This window comes from Theropithecus gelada, chromosome 6, assembly GCF_003255815.1.
Source record: "Theropithecus gelada isolate Dixy chromosome 6, Tgel_1.0, whole genome shotgun sequence".
NCBI classification, from domain to species: domain Eukaryota; kingdom Metazoa; phylum Chordata; class Mammalia; order Primates; family Cercopithecidae; genus Theropithecus; species Theropithecus gelada.
The window spans coordinates 144257017-144278347 of NC_037673.1; the positions used below are offsets into that span (position 1 = coordinate 144257017).

Consider the following 21331-nt stretch of genomic DNA (forward strand, 5'->3'; position numbering starts at 1 on the left):
GGCTAGAGCACAATATACCTGGCACAGGACTTCTGCAAATACCATTCATTCTACTCTAAATGCTTCTTTTCCTTCCTTGCCTTATGAATTTTGTCCTATTCAACCACTTTATTATTTCTCTTTTGAGATCTCAGCATATGTCTTAGGAACTTTCCCTCACCCAGTTGTTATACATTTGTGACAGCTTCCAAGAGAACCATCTTCCTTCCTTCCCTAGCAAGTCTCTCAAAACATAATTATAGGTTTATGTAGGATTATTTGATGATTATTTGTATCGCCCATTTATTTGTGAGCTCCAAGATTGTTCAGTATTTAAATTGTGTGGTTTTGGGAGTATATACATATGTTAAAATTCTTTAAGTGTATACTTTAAATGCATGCAGTTTTTGTACATCAATTATAAGTTTAGAAAATTAGTCATATGCTGTGAGTCAATAAAAAAGTCCATTTGGGCCAATAAGGGAATGGCTACATTTTGAAGGTTTTTTCACAATATCAATCAGCATTTTTAAAAATGTCCTTTGATTTCGCAATTCGATTTTTGAAAATCTTTTATAAAAACATTAAACAGAAATATTTATATACAAATATTAGTGCACATACTTATACATGTAAGCATGTTTATTGCAGGATCCTTTGGAAAGCTGAAAAATAGAAACAATATGAAAGTCTATCAATAGGGAAATTATGAGCTATTGAATAGCTTTTTAAAGATTTCTATCTCTTTACCTAAACTAAATGCCACGAGAAATTATTCAATAAGACAGTCAAGCTGCAGAGTAAAGCACTCGCCCAAACCCCACTCTACATGTAAATATGTTTGGATATGTCTGAATAGGCAGGGACAACAGCATCAATATTGGTCGCTGATATGGCTGGTTTGGGGATAATGGGATTAATATGGGAGATTGTTAACTGTTAAAAGTATATACACATTTACATATTCCCCTCATTTTTCCCTCTCACATGGTGAGCATATACCACTTTAATAATTTTTGAATCTCAGTTTTGAAGAAAACATTTTGCCAATTAGTACACATTAAAAAGTAATTCCTCTCACCTAGGTAATGGGTTGATAGGCACAGCAAACCACCATGGCACACGTTTATCTATGTAACAAACCTGCACGTCCTGCACATGTATCCCAGAACATAAAATAAAATAAAAAATGTTTAAAAGAAAGTAATTCCTCTCACTCTCAAAATAAATACAGAAGGAAATCAGTCACCCAGACTTTTGTTCAAGTTTGGCTCCAGCATTACCCAGTGATCTTGTCAGATTCTCAATTGCATCATTTCAAAAGGGAATAATCATATCTAATTTTTGTATTAAATATGAAGATTCAATGAGGTAACATTTAAGCGGGACCAAGTGTGGAAGGTATCCTAATGAAATCTGTTTCTTAAGAAAGGTAGGTACGTTTGAAGGATTGTAGGGCCATCCTTGAATGTCAAGAATTGCCATAGTCAGGGTTTTGGTTTAAGCTTTCTTCTCTGACTGAAATGCCCTTCCTTCTCCTTCTCCATATCTTCAAATCCTTTATCATCCATCAAGTAATGGATCAAATATTATTACATCAAAGAAATCTTTCCGGATTTCTGAGGGAGCATGAATGGTTCTTTGTGCTGGTTCCCATGTTCCCATGTCTGTGCCTCTGTTATGCTGTGCCCTGTTGAGTATGTTTAGTTGGTTATGCACACATATCTTCTGCATCAAGACTGTGAGCTACTTGAAAGCAAAAATCGTGGGATATTCAACTTTGTACCCTTACTATCTTGCCCCTGGCTAGAAGCTCTATGATTTAAATTTCTTCGCTTCTTGCAAAATACAAGAAACATTTACAGAACAGCTGCTTTCTGTTAAACACTGTTCTAATTGCTCATGATTGCACCAGGAACATTGAACAAAAGAGGCCAAATTCTTGCCTCATGGAGCTTACATTTTTTTTTTTTTTTTTTTTTTTGAGACGGAGTCTCGCTCTGTCGCCCAGGCTGGAGTGCAGTGGCCAGATCTCAGCTCACTGCAAGCTCCGCCTCCCGGGTTCACGCCATTCTCCTGCCTCAGCCTCCCAAGTAGCTGGGACTACAGGCGCCCGCCACCTCGCCCGGCTAGTTTTTTGTACTTTTTAGTAGAGACAGGGTTTCACCGTATTAACCAGGATGGTCTCGATCTCCTGACCTCGTGATCCGCCCGACTCGGCCTCCCAAAGTGCTGGGATTACAGGCTTGAGCCACCGCGCCCGGCCTGGAGCTTACATTTTAATGAAGGTAGGCAGAAAAAGGAATGAAATAAATCAAGTTTTAACATTGTGTTAAAAGATATGTTTAAAAAAATATATATCCATAGGAGAAAAAATTAAGCAGCCAAAGAAGATAGACATATTAGGGTAGATGACGCAGTTTTAAATAAAGTGATCAAGGAAGGCTTCACTGAGAAGGTGATATTTAGGAGAAAACCTTAAAAAATGAAGCAGCAAGCCAAGTGGCCATCTTGGGAAAGAGTAATTTAGGCACAGGGAAGAGGAAATTTAAGGTCCTATAAAAAGAACATACTTGGACTGTTTCAAGACTGACGAGGATCTCAATATGGCTGGAGTGAAAAGAAGAAAAATAATGAGTAGGAGGAAGGAAGGGAAGTGAATAGCTCAGATAGGATCTTTGCCACCATTGTAAAGAAATTTTAAAATGTAGCATTTGCTTCAAAAGAGATGGGAAATGGCAGAAAGAATTAATCTGAATTGAATTCTATTTAAATGGAATTACTCTATCTACTCAGCATTTCTGTAAAAAGCTAGGTATAAATTCCCTCAAGTACTTGAGTTATGATAGAAAGTTTGGGATTTGGGACAGAATAGTGGTGATGTAGATTGTGTCCTCAGCATGTCACAGGGGAATTCTCTGCTGGGAGTTAGACACACCTGGTTGGAACTCCCATGTAGCCTCTACCAGTTTTGGTATCTCAGGCATGATACCAATTAGCCTCCCTGAGCCTCAGTTTCTTCACTTGTCACATGCAGAAAACAATGCGTCCCCAACTCAATTCAATCACATTGCGGTTATGAGGTTACAAGGAGATAATAGTGCGAAAGGATCGCAAAAGAAAAATTCTATGCAGATGAAAGAGATTCTTGATCTTTAAGAACAGGTGTACCTGCTGGCTGCAGACATGGGTCTTATTGGAGGGTAGGGGAAGAAGGCAATGAAGGGGAGGAAGAGGAAATGCACATTGTAAAGCAGTTGGGAAATCTTCAAAATCTCTATAGATCATTGGAGATCTTTGTCGGCGACCTGTTAGGAATTTACCGAATCCCGTATTGATATGGCACTTTCCCAACCCCTAACATGAAAAAGTGATTTCAAAGTGTACAACACACAGGTGAAGATAAAGGCAGAAAATTTCTAGTAGAGTGTGTTTCTCACATATAGGTAGTGTATTAATTTAGTTGTAGTAAATGCGTTATCCAAGCAGAAATCAGTGAGTTAATATCAGAAAAGAGATTTTGCAGCCACATTTGTTGGGGAGAAGCAGTTTGTGTGCCAGATACTGAAAATAATAGACATCCTAGGTAATTTAGTTAAGTGGGATGTGATATTTGAAATTGACACAATCCCTAGAAAATGCAGTGTGAGTTGTCTGAATTTACTGTGGAAAGTAACATGCATTTTTCAACATTTGGTAGACATTCACTCTTGGTTTGTCTACCTGTATTATTAAAATTCTTTTTGCTGCATGCAGACCTCTTCTGACTAAGTAAAAACAGGAAGACAGACAAACAAACAAAAGATTTATTAAACATACACTTGAGTTACTTCCAGAGTTTCTGTGTTTGGGAAGGACAAAACCCAAGATAGTTTTTGAGAACTCAGCAGAAGCAGCACATAGAAACATAGAAACTTTATTCTAGATTCGATCACTGCTTTAATTGGCATCTTGCTCCATGATAAGATTTCAATCTTGTCTTACTGTCTGCATTAAATAATTCTGGGAGAACACTGTATTTCTAGCTCTGCCGTCACATTTTCCTTCTCGTAAGTGGGCAAGAACCACAGCCATGGCTGCAGAGGATCCACCTCTGTGTAATAAGGTGGTGGCATGAAAGGGCTGCACTAAACATTTCGAGGACTCTTCCATCCCTGACACTGCTATTCTATGAGAAAAATAGTGACTCTGGGGGAAGGCAATGATTTTACTAATTTTAAAAAGTCGGTTTTTAAGTTTACTAGCATAGGAGAGTGGGCTCAGATAGTTTTAAAACATTTTCCAAAAAAGATGTGTAAAACTTTTAACTCTGAAGCTGCATACATTTTTAGGAGTTGAGAGCTTGTTTTGAGGTCAGGTTTTATTCCTCTTTCTGTCACTTATTGGCTCTGTGAATTTGAACTTGCTACATTATCTGGGCTTTAGTCCTCCTATTTTGAACCATTCTTTGATTATCCGTTTGAATATATAAACATATAAATATTCACCAGGATATATATATATATATATTTGCATCATTAAAACTTTAAACAGGGCCAGAAAAAATTACTAATAGCAACACAAATCTTCTAAATCAACTATGTGATCCCAAAGCGCCATATTTATTCTAACTTTCTAAAAGCAAAAATGCAGTCGGGGTGTTCAAAATGAGTTCTGTTTGGTTGAAGCCAGAGCCTGAATCCTGAGAACTCGCTGGGAGTTGCTTTGAGGACTCTGTCCTGGAGGACTTGTGAAGCAGAACTGGAAAAGCAGGATTTGGCTGCTCTTGGATTGTCCAGGAGCCACATGGGTGTGTCCTTTGAAACACAAGTCAAAGAGAGGAAAGCAATTAACAAGTAGAGAGGATTTAAGATGTTAAATAAGCCAAAAAACTTTTAGCCTTTTCCTTAAAATTTGTATGCTTCTGCACTATAAAATAGAAGAGGTTTCATAATAAAGTCAGCTATAATACATATTTAAGGAAATAAGCAACAACAACAACAAAAGGAAAAATTCTAAGTGTATAAAGAATCAGAAACAAGAATGAAGGGAGGATGTGCATTGAATAAATCCCTAAGGATAAGCTGAGTCACCAGTTTTACTGACTTTCTGGATAGATAGATGATGAAAAAGAAAAAACTAAGTCACATAAATCTTTTCTTTTTTTGAGACAGAGTCTTTCTCTGTCACCCAGGCTGGAGTGCAGTGGCACGATCCTGGTTCACTGCAGCTTCTGTCTCCCAGGTTCAAGTGATTCTTCTGCCTCAGCCTCCTGAGTAGCTGGCACTACAGGCACCCGCCACCAAGCCTGGCTAATTTTTTTGGCTTTCACAGTGTTAGCCAGAATGGTCTCTATCTCCTGACCTTGTGATTTGCCCGCCTCAGCCTCCCAAAGTGCTGGGATTATAGGCATAAGCCACAGTTTCACTCTTGTTGCCCAAGCTGGAGTGCAGTGGCTTGATCTCAGCTTATCACAACCTCTGCCTCCTGGGTTCAAGCAATTCCCCTGCCTCAGCCTCACAAGTAGATAGGATTACTGGCACATGTCACCATGCCTAGCTAATTTTGAATTTTTAGTAGAGGAGGGGTTTCTCCATGTTGGTCAGTCTGGTCTCGAACTCCTAACCTCAGGTGATCTGCCCGCCTCGGCCTCCCAAAGCGCTGGTATTACAGGCGTGAGCCACCGTGCCCAGCTGTCACATAAATCTTACAAGCAGAAAAGAGGAATCTGACTTTAGGGAAGGCATTTTTTTTTCTTGCCTAATTTATAAAAGAAAAAATTTCCATAAGACTTCATGAAAGGGTTACAAGTGACATTGTGGCCAAGGGCGGTTTTGCTCATCCGGTGCATTGGAATTTCCTGTCTGACTTACTTATTTCTAGATCCCTCCCTCGGAAGCTCTGACGGAGCCAGTCGAAGCACAAAAATCTAGTGTGTCCTGTAGTAGATTTTGTCTTAATCCAAAACACTCGTATAGAAATTAAGAATTCATAAAGTGACTTTCTATCCATTACCTCTTTTGATAATTTTAGTAATCTAGTGAGATTCATCCAAATTTGTTTTTATGCAGGAAAGAAAATTTATAGTTAAAATATCAAATGACTTAAGACACAAAAAAAAGATGACTTGAATTCATATGATTTTAAACAATGCAGGACAAGTGGAGTTAAAATGTTAAGTCTATTGAAAATATTAAGTTCGGTAAAAATCATGTCAATGTTGTTCAGTAGAGGTTGAGAGGCTCTCAGATGAAACCAGGTATTCAGTTATTGGATATTTTTCCAAATACTGTACCTCTCTCTACTCATCATATCAGATAGTGTGTAGAATCTCTTCTCTCAGAGTTCACCTTATTTGTAGAGCATTCATAATGCTCATCCCTTCCTCCAGATATTCTTTCTTATCTTTTCTAAGGCATTCCCAAGGCGCCTTTATACATAACGTTATCATTTCCTTCCACAGTTATGAGATACACAGAGCTACGTGATTGCTGAGTCCATAAACTTCTCAATAGCCAGCTAGGTTTTCATTTTAGTAGCATTGACTGATTGACATTGTAGGTATGGATTAAAGAAGAGTTAAAGAAACTTGTTAAAAAAAAAAAATAAGGGGCCGGGCGCGGTGGCTGAAGCCTGTAATCCCAGCACTTTGGGAGGCCGAGACGGGCGGATGACGAGGTCAGGAGATCGAGACCATCCTGGCTAATACGGTGAAACCCTGTCTCTACTAAAAATACAAAAAAAAAAAAAAAAAAAAAACCAAAAAAAAAAAACTAGCCAGGCGAGGTGGCGGGCGTCTGTAGTCCCAGCCACTCGGGAGGCTGAGGCAGGAGAATGGCGTAAACCTGGGAGGCGGAGCTTGCAGTGAGCTGAGATCCGGCCACTGCACTCCAGCCCGGGCGACAGAGGGAGACTCCGTCTCAAAATAAATAAATAAATAAATAAATAAATAAATAAAATAAATAAATAAATAAGGGAAGGATTGGCTGGGTGTCGTGGCTCACGCCTGTAATCCCAGCACTTTGGGAGGCTGAAGCGGGTGAATCACTAGGTCAGGAGTTCAAGATCATCCTGGCCAACATGGTGAAACCTCATCTCTACTAAAGAAAATGCAAAAATTAGCCAGGCATGATGGTGCACACCTGTAGTCTCAGCTCTTGGGAGGCTGAGTTAGGAGAATCACTTGAACCCAGGAGGCAGAAGTTGGAGTGAGCCAAGATGGCGCCACTGCACTCCAGCCTGGGCAACAGAGTGAGACTCCATCTCAAAAAAAAAAAAAAAAAAAAAAAAAAAATGTTGACATAAGATCTATCTATCCAACTATCTATCTTAATTTAGGAAATGCCAGCTGCACGCCGTGTCTCATACCTATAATCCCAACAGTTTAGGAGGCTGAGGTGGGCAGATCACTTGAGGCCAGGAGTTTGATACCAGCCTGGGCAGCATGGTGAAACTCTGTCTCTACTAAAAATACAAAAATCAGTCTCCTCCTTAGTTGCTTCCTTCTCCCTAGTTTAATGTTTTTTTTTTTTTTTTACATCCCTAGAGTGAGCCATTCCTCCTGGCTCATCAGGGCATCTTAAGTTGATTCATGCATCAATTCCAATTTTTTCATATGCAGTTAAAAAAATATGGTATTAAGATTCCCTACATTTTAAAAATTCATAAAGAGAAAAATGGGGCTCAGGCAGGTAAAGTGGCCTGACCATGGTTTCATAACCATTAAGTGGTTGATTTAGAAGTTGAACTTACATCTTGTCTATGTCTTCTGCTCTTTCTGCTCCTTCATGTGACCTTGCCTATTGGACTGCATCATAGACCAGACCTGTAGGATGTACTCTAAGAATCTGGGGTGTGGGGACCAAAAATTATAGGTGTGTACCAGAAGCCTGAATGAAGGTAAAGTATTAGGACACCTGCAAGAAGAGGAAGACTGTTCTCTGAGAAGATGGGAATGAAAACATACAAACAGAAGTGACTGAGTGCAGCACACCAACATGGCACAAGAATACATATGTAACAAACCTGCACGTTATGCACATGTACCCTAGAACTCAAAGTATAATAATAAAAAAAAAATAAATAAAATAAAATAAAATAAAAGTTTAATTGGCCTTAGGGTAAGAGTCAGGAGTGTCCGGGTTGGGTATGTTTTGATTTCAATACCCAAGCCTGATTCTCATCCTTAGAAGCAGATGGGAAAGGGTGGACTAAGTTCTGGGGGAATACAATAGTAGCTTTCTGAACTTACATTAATCACACCCAGGTTATGAAATGGAGCCAACAGGGAAAAGGAGTATTTCCAGACCAGATCACAAACAGAAGTTGGGAAAAGCCACACTTCCTAAATATGCATATAGAGTAACTCAACTGAGCAAAGGAGCAGTGTTGTATTTCTATGAACATCTTGAGGTATGTCTTAGATTGCTTAGCTTAATCATTATTCTCCGCTGCCTTCTCCTATACTATTCTGCTCTGTTCTCCAGTAGCACCATGGCTTAGAGATACAGCACAGGCCCTGGAATCAGGCTGCTTGAATTCAAATTCTGTCTTCTTCCTTTACTAATATAGCCACATTAGCAAACCTCCCTGAGCCTTTATGTCCTTATTTATAAAATTTAAGAATAATAATAATCCCTTGCGTAGGGATTATGAATTAAATTAAATGCTACATAGCACTTAGTCATTAATCACTTAGCTTAATGCCTAAAACAGAGTAAGAACACCGTTCATACCAGTTACTAATATTACCAGATCTAACACTTCTGTTTTTATATTTCAATATGCATTTTCAGGAGAGAACTGAGTAGGGAAAAACAAGTATTTCTGAGCACTCAAACGATATTGTTTGCCCATAAATCTGATTGCGTGAGATAGAAAGTTTGTTATCCTTTTTCTTTGAATTAGGTTCAGCAAATTTCACTCTTCTCATGAGTAACTAATGCATGACTACATGGGTCCTTAGATTGTTAGTGCATGCTAGCCCTCATTTCACAGGCTGAACTTGTACAAAGCAAGTTCCTAGCAGAGTTGTGACAGGAACCAGGTCTCCAAACTTGCCATCCTTATTCACTTCATCTCACAGTTGTACCTCCTCTCTTAAGAAAATTTTATTATTAGAAACTTGTACATGATAAAAGTACATTCATTTAAGATTAATTTTAAAAAACTACAGTAAGAATTTTTTTAAATATACTTTTTCTGCTTGTAGGTAGACATGGGTAACCAAAATTATTAAATAAAACTAGACAGACCCTTTTTCCTTTGTCCAATACCCTGTTATTTCAGTTGTAAATTTTAAGTGAAAAATCACCTGAGGATGTCACTTTGATGAATGCTTTCCTTGATTATCATCAAATTCCATAAATCCTCTTGAGAAAAAAAGAGAAAATAAGAATTACAATTCAGACTGAACAGGAGTGTTAGAATGATCACAAAGGTGCTGTATAATGTTTGAGCCATACTGTTCTTCTCCAGATTTTTCTATGTCAGAAAGAAATAAGACCTAAAATTTCCTCATAGTTCATAGTGGACAAGCAATTTATGCACAATTATCTTTTTGCACCTGCCAACAAACCCATTAGTTAGGTAACTGTTCACACGTAAACTCCATAAAGGCATATATTTTGGTATATTTTTTCAGTAATATATTCCCAGCACCTAGAACAGTGCATGGAAAATAGTAGAAATTAATAAATATTTATTGAATGCATTTTTATTGTCTCTTTTTATGTGTGAGAAAACCTTTGAAGCTCAAAGATTAAACAACCTGCCCAAAGTACATGGCTGGTAAGTTGCAAAGAAAAGTTAAAAACTTGGCTCTCCAGAGTCATTACTAAATGCTAGAAACATTATGCCCTATGGCTTAAGGACTGGGTACCAGGATATCTGCTGAGATTGTAAAAGATAACTAAAATGTGGTTTGTGAATTATAGTCTAGTGGAGAAAACAGACAACTCAGATACAAGTAATTTAATATAATGTGGGGATAAAAGTTGTTTTGAAGATTTCTGCAAAGCATTATGAAATCCCTGAACATGAAAAACTGAAATTTCTGATGTCTGTGACTTTTTTACAGAATTCGTTTCTGAATTGGGCTCCAGAAAATGATGAGACTTGCCAAGTGAACAGAGTGGGGTTTTGGCTTGGGGGCTAGGCATTTTCAGCAGAGGAAAAAATCACATGCACAGATATTGGGGGTTTATACAAACGTGACCTGCTCTAAAATGAAACTCATTTGTCATTGGGCTGAAGGTTGCACAGGTGAGAAATGTGACCGAAAGATACATTGGCATCAGAGAAGGACCTTTGACATCAGCCTAATGCATTTACTTGAATTTTGGAGACAATGGAAATTCATGAAAAACTTTTAAGCATGGCAGTGATATGACCAAATTTACCTTTTTTGATATAAGTTCTGGTAGTAGGTAGAAGATGAATTGGTGAGGCAGAAAGAAAGTGGAACTTATTAGAAATTCAATAAAAAGAGAGAAAGAAAAGAGTGGAATTTATTAGAAATCCAATAAAAAGAACTTGGGAAAGAGATGATGAAGGACTCAACTTGACCAGCTAGTCAGTGGAGCTGAGAAAGAGAAATGTATATAGGGTGCATATACTTATACCCGAGGATGGCATATAAGGTAGAATATTCGGCAATTCAATGAAGGTGGTGATGAGCAGGAAGGATTTGAGAAGATCCTTAGGTTTCTGGATTCTGGGTGGATGACGATGTGACTTAATGAGATATGGAGGAGGGTTTTGAGTGAGATGATGCGTTTAGACCAGTGGAATTTGAAACAGTAGTAGAAAAACGATGGAATTTTGTAGCAAGCAATCAGTTATTTCATCTGGAGCTCAGGAAAAATATTGCAACAGAAATGTGAATTTGAAGCTCATTAGATTATAGGCAGTATTCCCAATGTGTAAACTGCAATGCGAAAAACCAAGCACATTTGGAATTCTAAGGAACAATGACATTTGGTGGGCAGGTGCATGAAGAAAAGTCAAATAAAAAGAATGAGAAAGAATGACTAGTGGTAGAGAAAGAACCAGGAAAATATGTCATGGAACCCACAGGGGAAAATATTTCTAAGAATTAAGGGCTCTCAAAGGGTGAGAGGAGTTAAGAATATGTATATTTTTCAGAAAAATGATGAGCAAAATGCAGTCTAGGTAGCTCCGAGGTAATCCAAAAGCAAGTGGAGAAAACAATCCAGTCTATTCACTGTCCCCAAAGCCTGTCTCTAGCATTTATTATGCATCTGACACACCACTTAGGCATCAGACGTATTGGAGTAAATAAAGTAAAATTCTCACCTTTATGAATCTTTGTTATTCTTCTCATTCTCTCTTCCAAATCAAATCTTGTTCAGTCATTCAAGGCCCACATTACTTCTTGCCTTTGCCATAAACACTTCCCTAAGCACACTGGCCCCACTGACAGCTCCTTTCACTGGAAACTGCCTGTGATATTTGGCTGACATTTATCTTGCCAGACATTTTTAGTTATTGCATTGTGCACTAGCTTATGTAATTTTACCATAAGGACTGCAAATTATTTGAGGAGAAGGGGTTAAGAGTCTAGATTTTTCCTTCACAATCTGTGTCGCCGCTTTGTACATGTTAAGTGCTTAGCAATACTTTCTGATGTCTCCTCCTATCCTCCACCCCCTATTTTGCTGATGGTCTTCCCTTGAACAGGGAATTATGGGTATGCCTTAGGTCCTGGCTCTACCACCTGCAGATTTATCTCTTGAGCAGACATTGCTGTGTCTTTGAGCAAAGATCCTTCAGGATTTCTCAGTCAGATTGAGGTAGATGGGCTTTAGGTCTCATCTGCAATGTATCTTTCCTTAATTAATGAATTCAAGTGCCTGACACTATATGGCAGGTACTGTGCTCTTGCAACCAGTCAGGTGATCTGGTCTCTACTTTCACTTAGCTACTTGATTAAAAATGAATAAGTCATTTCAGATGATAACAAACATTATGACACTGTAACAAGGTAAAGTGAGAGAATAACAGGCAGTGGGAATGGAAGAAGAGAGTATTAACAAGAATGGTCATAGAATAGTTTCTGAGGAAGTGACTTTGAGATTAGCTGCAGGCCCAAGAACTAGTCATGAGAAAACGGGAGTATTTTAGAAAGGAGAGAGAGCAAGGGAAGAGAGACTGAGATGGTAATAATTTTTAGCAACAGAAAGAAGGCCATTTACTCAGAATATAACGAGGGAAAGGGAAATCAGAAGATGAAGGGCCATTTCTGAGCCTAGAGTGGACAGCAATTCTTTAGCATATCACAGAGTCAACTCTTATGGTTAACACAGAGAAAAATGTCCTATTTTATACTTGCAAAATTCCCTAGGGAAAGAATGAAAAGAATTATTAGTGTTCTAACTCCTTGCTTTGCTGTGTGAATGTAACAATACTAATTCAACTGGAGCCTGATCTTTAGTTTGTATCTAATGGGTGGTGCTCCTATTGTTGGCCTATGACTTTCCTTCTTGTTTACATTAACAATCTTGGAAAGATAACAGTTGCAAAAGCACCCACAATAGGAAATGTAGCAATTTTAAAAAGCACCTGTGAGTTTCAACTATTTGTGGAGAAGGATTGCCTGTAGAACACTGCCCAATCAGATGACAATCTATCCCTTTAAGCAGATGAGAGATTACAAAACCCCTGATTACTCCTACACGGAAGTGGTTCTTAATCTGCTATTGGTTAAAGACCCCTTTGAGAATCTAATAGAAGTCATGAACAGTTTCCCCAGGAAAATGCAAAAAAAAAAAAAAAAAAAACCAAAAACCAAAAAACAAACAAAAAAACACACACTGACACAAAATATTAATAAAAATGTAAAGGCTTTCTGGAACTTTAAGGCCCATCCATGCAGCCCAGAACACCTGATCAAGGCATGACTTTTGAAAATTTCTGTATATCAGAATTACCTGAAAAGCTTGTTGAAAACCATATCCATGGCCTTGTCCCCAGAAAAATGCAAAATGGGATGCAGAAATCAGCATTTTAAAAAATAAATTCCCCCCAAGGGATTCTGTAACAGGTGGATAGACCACACCTAGTGAAACTCTGCTTGAGGATCTATATGGGGGGAAATTAGAGAGGAGAGGCTTAGAGCGGTAGAAACTGAAAGCACCTGGAAATTCAGAAGAGTGAATTTCCTCCTGGAGCACTGAAATTCGGGAGATTAATATGAGGAGAATAAAGCATACAGTGAGGTAATAGTGTCAAATCGGAACTACGTAGGCAAAAATAACATGTATTGGGAATTAGACACAGGCTTGGAAGCAGGCTGAGAACATTGGGAAGACTCTGGGATTGGTGATCTGCCTGAAGGCAGTCCTTCATGATGAAACCAACACTCATGCTGAGAGGTTCTCTCGTTTGTCTCTAAAGAGAGGTTATCTACTGTCTCTGCTAACCTTGAGCTACTCAAGCTAGAAAATATAGGCAGCATTCATCACACCTGTCACTAGCGAGCGTATCACTACCTCTTATCTTCATCACATAATCACAGTGCTTACCTGGGGCGGGCCATCTATTATTTTAACTTTACAGTTAAAATATGAGCAAATAGAGGCCTTCAGAGTGGGAAGGCCTTGTTCAAGACCACCTAGTAAAATAGCACCTGAGTTAGAATCAGAACTTGGCTTTTCATTCCTTACTCTAGTGCTCTTCCTCCTCCCTATTTGGTCCTGAGATTAATCTAGTGCTCTTCCTCCTCCCTATTTGGTCCTGAGATTAAAAAAAAAAAAAATCCCATAAGGAAACACTTGATGGGAATGTGCTTTCCCCCAAAAAGTTCAGGGCAGTGAATTCAGATGCAAAGTATATTTTAAGTAGGGCAACATTTTTCAATGAAAAATAACACATTTACTGGTGCCACAAATTATGTTTTTCATATATTTTAATGCCATGTGGTCATTGTGTGGTCATTATGAAGAGAGAACTGAACAAAAAGCAACGTTTGTCTCAGTGCTTACGTGCTCCTGGACATGGAGCGGAGGATGAACTCAACTGCATTCTCAATGATCTCTGTGCCCAGGAGGTTTAGGAATTTGGGGAAGTCTGGCTTTGGGTCTTTGCCTGAGTCGTCTGGTTTGTCGTCTGGCTTGTCTGGTTTGTCATCTGAAAAACAGAACAGAATCTCAGAGGTGATTCTCAGCAACAAAGAAGGAAGTCTCCTTTCCGTGTGGGGAACTCTTGGGATTCTTTCTGACCCACTCACTAATTTCATAGCCTTATATGGTTATATTCATCGAACATTTAATGCCTGTCTGGATAAAATCTTCACATGCATTATCTCATTTATTTGTGAAAACAAACAAATAGACCGACCGATATTGATACTTAGGTAGACACTGGCACTGCCTTGTGAGTGAGAAAAACAAAGTTCCCAGAAGCTAACTACTTCTCTCAGAGTTAAGCAGATAGTAAGTGCCAGTGCCAGGACTGACATACAAAATGTCTGCTTTTCCATGTGATCTCCATGCCCATTGTAATAATAATATTAAAGATAAATTATCAACTGGGTGAGGTGGCTCATGCCTGTAATCCCAGCGCTTTGGGAGGGCAAGATGGGAGAATTGCTTGAGGACAGGAATTTGAGACCAGTCTGGGTAACACAGTGAGACTTCCATCTCTACAAAAAGTAAAAAGTAGCCAGGTGTGATGGTGCACACCTGTAATCCCAGCTACTTGGGAGGCTGAGGCAGGAGGATCTCTTGAGCCCAGAAGAAGGGACTGTAGTGAGCCATGATTGTTCCACTGCACTCCAAGCCTGGGTGACAGAGTGAGACCCTGTCTCTAAGAAATAAAATAGATAAATAAAAATGAAACATTTGTTGAGTACATGTCTAAGATGATCTACATGGATTGTCTTATTTTATCATAGCAACTCTACAAGGTAGAAACAATTATCCCAATTTAAAGGTAAAGAAATATAATTGGAGAGATGTTTAGAAACTGGTTGAAAGTCGCAGTTAGTAAGTGGCAGAAATACAATTCAAACCCAAGTCAGTTTGGCATTAAAACTTGGATTCTAAAGTACTCTATGATGAGCTGCACAGTCTTTGATGGAAAAGTTATGCAGTTTGCACTTCTTTTAGAAGATTCAAAATAGTATAACAACAATGATGACAAAGAAATTCTATCACTTGCATATCACCTAGTAGTTTCGTAAATAGTGATTTTACAAATGTTGTGTAATTTTACCCCCTGAGCAATCTTACAGAGTATGCATTTTTTAGCTCACTGAACCGAGAAAGTGAAAAGATTAAGTGGCTTACGGAAGACCTCACAGAGAGTAAGAAAAATGCTGAGACGACGACTGCAGGTCTCTTACGCTAGATTCTTTTTTTTTTTTTTTTTTTTGAGACAAAATTTCACTCTGTTGCCAGGCTGGAGTGCAGTGGCACAATCTCGGCTCACTGCAACCTCCATCTCCCAGGTTCAAGTGATTCTCCTGTCTCAGCCTCCTGAGTAGCTGGGACTACAGGCGCTCTCCACCACACCTGGCTAATTTTTTTGTGTTTTTAGTAGAGACGGGGTTTCACCATGTTGGCCAGGATGGTCTCGATCTCTTGACCTCGTGATCCATCTGCCTCGGCCTCCCAAAGTGCTGGGATTACAGGCGTAAGCTACCACGCCCAGCCCTCTTACACTAGATTCTTAACCGCCCGTTAGAATGAGGGCCAAGGATGCAGAGTGAGGTCAATTACATTCAAGATCCCTTGTGGGCTTTTTGACTTTGCTTGGTTGTCTTTATTCTCAGGAGATGAGAAGAGATGGAAGAGTAACAGTAGCTACATGTGATCTCCCCTCTGAGCCCTGGTCACAGGATAAAGTGGGACCTTTATTTTTTAATTTTACTGTACCCTGACAAGTAATGTTACCAGACTGGGTAAATAAAAATACAGGATGCCTAGTTAAATTTAAATTTCAGATAAACAACAAATGCTTTTCTAGTACTATAAGAATCACTGATGCTACTGGTACTATAAGAATGATCCATGCAGTAATTAGGATACACTGATGCTAAAAGATTATTCATTGTTTATCAGAAATCCAAATCTAACTCTGTTTCTTGTACTTTATCTGGCAACCTCAGCACGAGTTTTAACTCAAGAAGTCCCAACTTCTAGACAATGTACCCCTGACTTTGGATAAAAGAGATGTAACTACCTTTTGTGTGGAGGCTGTCAAATTATGTCAAAAATTTTACATCTATATTATATCCTAAAATGAAAACTATCAGTGAAAAAGATTGGCAGGCAATTCTATGAGCATTTATTGTTTACTACGACACAACTAAAGATTTGATAGAAGCACTAGTTTGGGACTTATAACCAAAATCAATATACTAATCATTACCTATTCATATATCTGATTATTTGTTCCTTCATTCAAAAAGTATTTTTGAGCCTACTTTTTTAATGTTTTATTTTTGAAACAGGGCTTCACTCTCTCGCCCAGGCTGGAGGGCAGCGAAATGATTATGACTCACTGCAGCCTCAACCTCCTGGGCTCTAGAGATCCTCCCACCTCAGCCTCCTGAGTAGCAGCGACTACAGGCATATGCCACCACAGTTGGCTAATTCTTATATTTTGTGTAGAGACGGGGTTTCGCCATGTTGCCCAGGCTGGTCTCGAACTCCTGGGCTTGAGTGATCTGCCCACATCAGCCTCCAGAAATGTTGGGATTACAGGTGTGAGCCATCGTGCCTGGCCCGAGCCTACTATTTTGTGCATAGTTATGCTAAAAGTCAAGGTAAAAAAAAAGACAACTATAGATATGACCTTCACATAAAGTGCTGGGCAACCTAGGTACTCAGAAGGATTGGTTTGTTTTTATTGTGGGAAGTAGGTGGAAGCAGAACTCATGTGTAAGCTGCCTATTGTGCAGGTACTGCACCAGTGCTTTCAGCACATGCCTTAATTGTCATTCAGCTCGGTAGTGGTATCACAGTTACAGGAGAGAAGACAGATGCTCAGGAAAATTAAATGACTCACCTGAAATCACTCATCTAGAAAGTGGCTGACCCAGGGTTTGAACCTAATTTTTTCTTAACTCCACAAAGCACATTATTCACATTATATAATACAACCTCCAAACAATTGTTCTGTAAAGACACTTGCCAAGGGCAAAGCAGTAATTTCTTGCATGAAAGATGAGATATTTTCTCCTGTTTTTCTATCTGGCTACTTGCAAAATAAATTCTATTGACTTGTTATTTTAATATGACACTAAAAGCTGGCTTTTCAAGATGCAAGAAGCCTGGGATTGGAGTGGGTGGAAATCAAAATCTTGGCCTTAGCTTGTGAACCCCATGTATATATTGAGAGGTGTTAAAGTGTGATGGATTGCATGTTCTGGAGTTTTATAGACCTGTCGGATTCCTGCCTTTAACAAAAAATTAGCCATGTAACCCTGCACACAGTGCTTAACTTTGCTGTCTCTCAGTTTCCTCACATGTTGTCAGGATTGAGAGATATTTTACATAATATATATACACACCCACATATATCTATATCATATATACATACGTATCTCATATATATACCACTTATCACAGTACTAATCCCAAGGTAAACTTACCTTATATAAATAAATAATAAATGAAAGAATAAATAAATAAATTAATGTTCTGTGTTTTATTGTTACTACTACTAATAATAGCAACAAAATGATTTATAATTCCCTTTCTCCTCTAGTGCTTTAGAAGATAATATAAATTTTAAAAATGCTATTAAAATATCAAACAATTTATATCCTAGAAACAAATCTTCAAAGCCAATAGTTTAATATTTCCTTTTTTCAAATATTATATGGGATAGCCTTTATTTACAGTAACTACCTCGTTGAGTTTCTTAGTGAATGTGAACATAATGTTCTTAACAAACAGTATTGCTGATGTTTGTACAGTTTTAATAGTTTGCAAAGTAATTATAAAAGCTTATTCATTTGACCTGGTGAAGTTGATAGTTATCCCATTTTACAGATAAAAAAACTGAGGTTCAAAGCAGTGAACGGATTTAACCAGTTTCAGAGTCTATAAGAGACAGGGTGGCGAATGGTCTTGGTATCAGATCTCACCTTTCACTTCACTGTAGTGATTTCTTTAGGAGTAGAATGGACTTAATAATCTCCCTGGCCATATCTAGAGTAATTCTGTTGTAATGTCTGCCTGTGTGTTGTTCAGCCAAGTTACAATCAAAGGATTCTTTTACTAAATGTTTGCACTCTCTCTATTTTCTGGTCTCTCATTCTGAATGGAGCTCACAGTCTTTTGCAGACAAACAATAAATTAATTAATGAGAAGGCAGCATACAGCATGAGCTTCCATGTGCTTGGAAAAGGTGGGAAAGAAGTAGTTGCTCGATAATAGTAGAAACAATCTAGGAACTTAGGTTTCACTCCCAGGTGCCACTTCCACCTGTATGTATGCTCAAGTAACTTGCCCTCTGCAAGCTGAGTTTATTAACCTGTAAAAAGGAAAATGACAAAACTGTACATGTTTACATCATTGGATTACTGTGAGAACCAAATGAGATTGTACATGACAACAATAGCAGGTAATATTTATTGCATGCTTATTATGAACCAGGTACTCTTCCAATTTGTTTCATTCCTTTTATTGAATTTTCATGATAACTTTATGAGAAAGTTAAATGTCCCCATTTATATGTGAGGCCTAGAGAGATTGAATAGCATTCCTAAAGTCACATTTCTGGTTAGTGGTAGAGCCAGGTCTAGGAGTTGTATTCCAGAGTACATATTCTTCACCATTGAATATCATTAGGTATAATTATCAAAAAATAAATGCCAGTCAGCTGCCGTGGAATTTATACTAGAATAGTGTCGTTATATCATAAGCACATAAAAAATTTCAAACGTCATACATCCACTGAAAATAGAGGCTAGGTTTTTATTAAAATCCTACTATCTTTGTGTTAGAAGATATACCTCTTGTCTCCCAGGCCAGTGCTCTTTCTGCAGTGCCCAAAGACCCCTTCTTTCTTTTATGTTCTGAATCAGTGCCACCAGCTTTCTCTAGTTACTGCTAACTACTGAACAATTCGTGGGCTGTGATCAGAAGCACTTACCTGCATAGCAGGTCAGGATTAAGACAAGCAGTCCCAGGACAACTGTCAGGCGAAGTACTGAGACAGCCATTCTGGTAGCACTGGGTATTGGTGCAGATAAATTGTTCAGATACATCTGAAACGTTGCTCCATTTATAAGGCATAGATACGTGACATCATCTGCTTTGGAATTTAGATTGTTGCACAAGATGTCTGCACAGCTTGCTTTCAGATCTGTACTAATGAGCCATGCCCTATCATTCAAACCAAACATTTTTCATATAGGGAAAGAAAAACCCTGTTGATTTTAAACATTTGTATCTATAAAGGGTTCTGGAGTGAATCTCTTGAGGCTAGTTTCAAGGCCAGCATTGATAAGTAGAGGGATATCAGGTAGAATTACTCATCAGTGCCAAGCAGCAGGCAACAAATCAGATTGGCAAGGCAAGCCTACTCCCTCCCTGTACACCGTGTGCCTTCCCTCATGCTCTGGGACCATCCCTTGTTCCCACATGGGCAAGCCCTTTCACACCCCATCCCTCTGCTCTTGCTCTTCCTTCCTCCTCAGATACCCTCCTCCTCATCTCTCTTTGGATCAGTCCTATGTATTCCTCAGTTCAAATGGCCCTTCTTTGTGAAACCTTCATGATAACCACTCCACCCTTATCCAGGCGGAGTGTGTTACTTCATCATCTGTCCTACAGCACACTTGACCCCATTGTATAAGAACTAAGTGTTGGCTGGGCGCGGTGGCTCACACCTATAATTGGGAGGCCGAGGTGGGAGAATCACGAGGTCAGGAGTTCGAGACCATCCTGACCAACATGGTGAAAACCCCGTCTCTACTAAAAATACAAAAAATTAGCTGGGCATAGTGGCAGATGCCTGTAATCCCAGCTACTCAGGAGGCTGAGGCAGGAGAATCACTTGAACCTGGGAGGTGGAGATTGCAGTGAGCTGAGATCACAACACTGCACTCTAGCCTGGGTGACAGAGTGAGACTCTGTCTCAAAACAAACAAACAAACAAACAACAACAACAACAAAACTGTCTTATTTATTTAACTTTTATTTTTCTCTTTTTTTCCCATCAACTTTTACTTTTATTTGAAGTTCCGGGCTACACATGTAGCCAGCAGGAATGTACAGGTTTGTTACATAGGTAAACATGTGCCATGATGATTTGCTGCACAGATCAACCTGTCACCTAGGGTTTTTTTTTTGTTTTTTGTTTGTTTGTTTGTTTGTTTTTGAGACCGAGTCTTGCTCTGTTGCCAGGCTGGAGTGCAGTGGCACGATCTCGGTTCACTGCAACCTCCGACTCCCTGGTTCAAGGGATTCTCCTGCCTCAGCCTCCTGGGTAGCTGGGACTACAGGCATGCGCCACCATGCCCAGCTAATTTTTGTATTTTTAATAGAGACGGAGTTTCTCCATATTGGCCAGGATGATCTCAATCTCCTGACCTCGTGATCTGCCCGCTTCGGCCTTCCAAAGTGTTAGGATTATAGGTATGAGCCACCTTGCCCGGCTGGCACCCAGGTGTTAAGCCCAGCATCCATTAGCTATTCTTCCTGTTGTTCTCTTTCCCCTTGAAACCCTGACAGGCCCCAGTGCGTGTTATTCCCCCAAATGTGTCCATGTGTTCTCACAGGAGAACTAAGTGTTTTAATAGCTCTCTTCTGTTTCAGCTTGCGGATCTATTTATTTGTTTATTGGCAAAATATTGTACATATTCATGGTGTACAATATGATGTTTTGAAATATGCATATATTGTGCAAAGGCTATATCTGGCTATTTAATACACAGATTACTCATACTTATGTTTTTTTGTGTGGTGAGAACACTTAAAATCTGCTCTCTTAGCAATTTTCAAGTATATACTACAATGTTATTAACTATAGCCATCGTGATGTACAATAGATGTCTCAAACTTATTCCTCCTGTTTAGCTCAAATTTTGTATCTTTTAACCAACATCTCCCCAATCCCTCCCACTACCCAACTCCCAGTCTCTGGTAACTATCATTCTACCCTCTGCCTGTGTGAGTTCATCTTGTTTAGAGTCAGCATGTAAATGAGATCATGTGGTATGTATTTGTCTTTCTTTGTCTTTCAGTGCCTGGTTTATTTCAAGTAACATAATGTCCTCCAGGTTCAACTGTGTTGCAAATGATAGGATTTCCTTCTTTATTAAGGTTGTATAGTAAATAGTATTCCAGTGTATACATATCATAGTTTCTTTCTCTATTCACCTGTTGATGGACACTTA

At 38.9% G+C, this 21331-nt stretch overlaps 1 protein-coding gene across 2 annotated transcripts; it reads right to left on the bottom strand.

Annotated features, from left to right (window-relative positions):
- Positions 1-1519: 1519 nt before the first annotated feature.
- On the bottom strand, positions 1520-19184 carry C6H5orf46 (chromosome 6 C5orf46 homolog). Of its 2 annotated transcripts, none has more exons than XM_025387815.1 (4): positions 19084-19184; positions 13962-14106; positions 9272-9329; positions 1520-1728 (listed from the first exon to the last, which is right to left on the bottom strand). In XM_025387815.1, exons 1-3 carry the CDS (start codon positions 19151-19153, stop codon positions 9281-9283), a joined length of 264 nt encoding a protein of 87 aa, XP_025243600.1. In that variant the 5' UTR covers positions 19154-19184; the 3' UTR covers positions 1520-1728; positions 9272-9280. The 2 variants fall into 2 exon arrangements, with proteins under 2 accessions (XP_025243600.1, XP_025243599.1); XM_025387814.1 differs by lacking the exon at positions 1520-1728 and adding an exon at positions 4547-4775.
- Positions 19185-21331: the final 2147 nt, after the last annotated feature.